This window comes from Oryzias melastigma, unplaced genomic scaffold (genome assembly GCF_002922805.2).
Source record: "Oryzias melastigma strain HK-1 unplaced genomic scaffold, ASM292280v2 sc00800, whole genome shotgun sequence".
In the NCBI taxonomy this organism is placed as follows: Eukaryota; Metazoa; Chordata; class Actinopteri; order Beloniformes; family Adrianichthyidae; genus Oryzias; species Oryzias melastigma.
Window position 1 is genome coordinate 226 of NW_023417387.1, and position 2,453 is coordinate 2,678.

Genomic DNA, 2,453 nt, shown 5'->3' on the forward strand with positions numbered 1-2,453 from the left:
GCCTCAGTGTTTTGTTATTCAAATTAGGAATAGGAGCAGACCCCCCCCCCCATTTGAAACAGCTTTCTTTTGTGACGCAGCAAGTGAAATGGGCAAATCAAGTCTCCATTCTGATGCATCCACGTACAGACAATGATCAGAGCAAAACAAACGCCAGATAGTGGACGACTGGATGTAAACATTTGAACACCAAACTAGATTTTCTTCCAGAACAGGATTTTTCGTGATGCTTCAGAAAGTGTTTTTTTTTTCATGGATGTTTTTGTTGTTGATGTTTCATCTTTGTATGCTGTAACATTTCAACACTTCCTCCCCTTTTGTTTTCTCCTTCAGCCTGCACGTCCGCCAACATCGACCTGGTGCTTCTGATCGACGGCTCCAAAAGCGTTCGTCCTCAAAACTTTGAGCTGGTTAAAAAGTTTGTCAACCAGGTGCAGCACACCTGAACCTTCTCCTGCACACATCCACTGTTGATCACTGAGTTTCCTTGTTAACGGGTTGAAAAGCTGATTCTGCCTGAAGGAGTTCTCTGGAGATCTTCTGTCTTCATCAGTTTGTGACGTCTGTCCTAAATCCAGGTTGTGGACTCTCTGGATGTCTCCACTCATGGTACCAGAGTTGGTCTGGTCCAGTACTCCAGTCGGGTCAGAACAGAGTTCCCTCTCAACATGTACCACACTGCTGAGGATATCAAAGCTGCTGTCATGAAGGTAGCCCCGCCCCCACGGCGGATCACACCCGGAGTGTGGTGAGATTTGCCGTTTGCCTCATCAGAGATGTTTTCAGGTGGAGTACATGGAGAAAGGGACGATGACGGGTCTGGCCCTGAAGCACATGTTGGAGAACAGCTTCTCAGAGGCAGAAGGCGCTCGTCCGGCCGCTCGCAACATTCCCAGAATCGGACTGGTCTTCACAGACGGACGGTCCCAGGACGACATCAGCGAGTACGCCAAGAAGGCCAAGGAAGCAGGTGAGGCTCCGCTCTGAACAGCTGGAGATGCTGTAGAAGCACCGCCTCAGCGTTGTGAAACCCTCCCCGCAGGAATCACCATGTACGCCGTGGGCGTCGGAAAAGCTGTGGAAGACGAGCTCCGTGAGATCGCCTCCGAGCCGGTGGAGAAGCATTTCTACTACACCACTGACTTCAACGCCATCAGCACCATCGCAGACAACCTGAAGCTGAATGTGTGTCCAGGTAGGAGCCCTGCAGAATCCCACAGCACCCGAGACAAGAAAACTCTGACAAAATCTACAGGTCATATCGTTGGAGTTGAGTCTGGACAGACTGCAGGAAGAATGAAAGATGGAACAAAACATTAAAACAAACAGTTAGGGAAATTAATTTACCTTTTCAGTACATCCATTCATCATCCATTCATCATCCATGCACTCATCATCTATCCATTCATCATCCATTCATCCATTTTCACAATCGCAGGCTGCTGGAGCCTATCCTGGCTACTGTTGGGTTCACTCTAGATGGGTTGTCAGTCTGTCGCAGGGCCAGACTCTCACATGCACTCCTATAAGAACACTTTAGAGTGACCAATGAACCCTGGAAGCATGTTTCTGGACGGTGGGAGGGAGCCACGTGTACACGGGAAGAACATGCAAACGCCACACAGAAAGGTCCAGGATGTGAACTGGGACCTTCTCACTGTGGGACAAACTAAGCACTGCACCACCGTGCAGCCCTAATTTACCCTTTTCACACAAAAAAAAGAATCCAAGATGATAACTAAATTAACTAAACGATTCTTACATTTGTAAAAGTTCTCAGTTCAGAGAGGAATGATGGACCTGCATGTGATTTGTGTGGAGATCAGGTTGTGCTGTTCATTCATAGATGATTTGCGCCATCTAGTGATAGAAAGACAACACGACAAGAAACACCAAGTGATCTGTGACCCTGAGACAAAACGTGAGACGTTTTTGAGTGGATCCAATGTGTCGTTTGTCCTCAGAGGAGAGTCAGGGGGAGGTGGAGGTGAAGGATCCATGCGCCTGCGAGAACCTGGTGGACTTCCAGCAGAACACCGTAAGCAGCCTGGAGCAGCTGACACAGAAACATATCCTTCTAGTGTCGAGCTTTACGCTTACACGTCCCAACGCACGTGTCAAAGTTACAGTTATCGATGTTATCTTACGCTTATTTCTAACTTGTATCATTTTGAAAAAATATATATTTTATGGAGAGTAAAACATTGAAAGTTATTTAAGGTTTAAGTTGATTTGTTCTGGAATAATATCAGTGCCAATTTATTATTCATAATTATGTTTAAAAATTATGGTTTTAAAGTTTTAGTTTTGATTTTTTTTTCTGGAGTTTGGGTAATATTTTACCTACATGCTAGCTATTTTGGCTAATTTAGGCTTTTTTCTTTTTTTTTGTTATTTTGGTGCTAAGCTAATATTTCAGCGACATGTTAGCTGTTTTGGCTTATTTCAGCTTG

General features: G+C 45.4%; 1 protein-coding gene across 1 annotated transcript in view; it reads left to right on the top strand.

Moving 5' to 3' along the window:
• Window positions 1–333: 333 nt before the first annotated feature.
• Window positions 334–2,453, top strand: part of LOC112138846 (matrilin-4) — a gene marked incomplete at its 5' end in the record, with an annotated part of 3,701 nt that continues 1,581 nt past the window's right edge. The window contains 5 exon segments of the mRNA XM_024261502.2: window positions 334–431; window positions 579–710; window positions 787–970; window positions 1,043–1,195; window positions 1,965–2,069. Coding sequence (XP_024117270.1) covers window positions 334–431; window positions 579–710; window positions 787–970; window positions 1,043–1,195; window positions 1,965–2,069 — 672 coding nt within the window.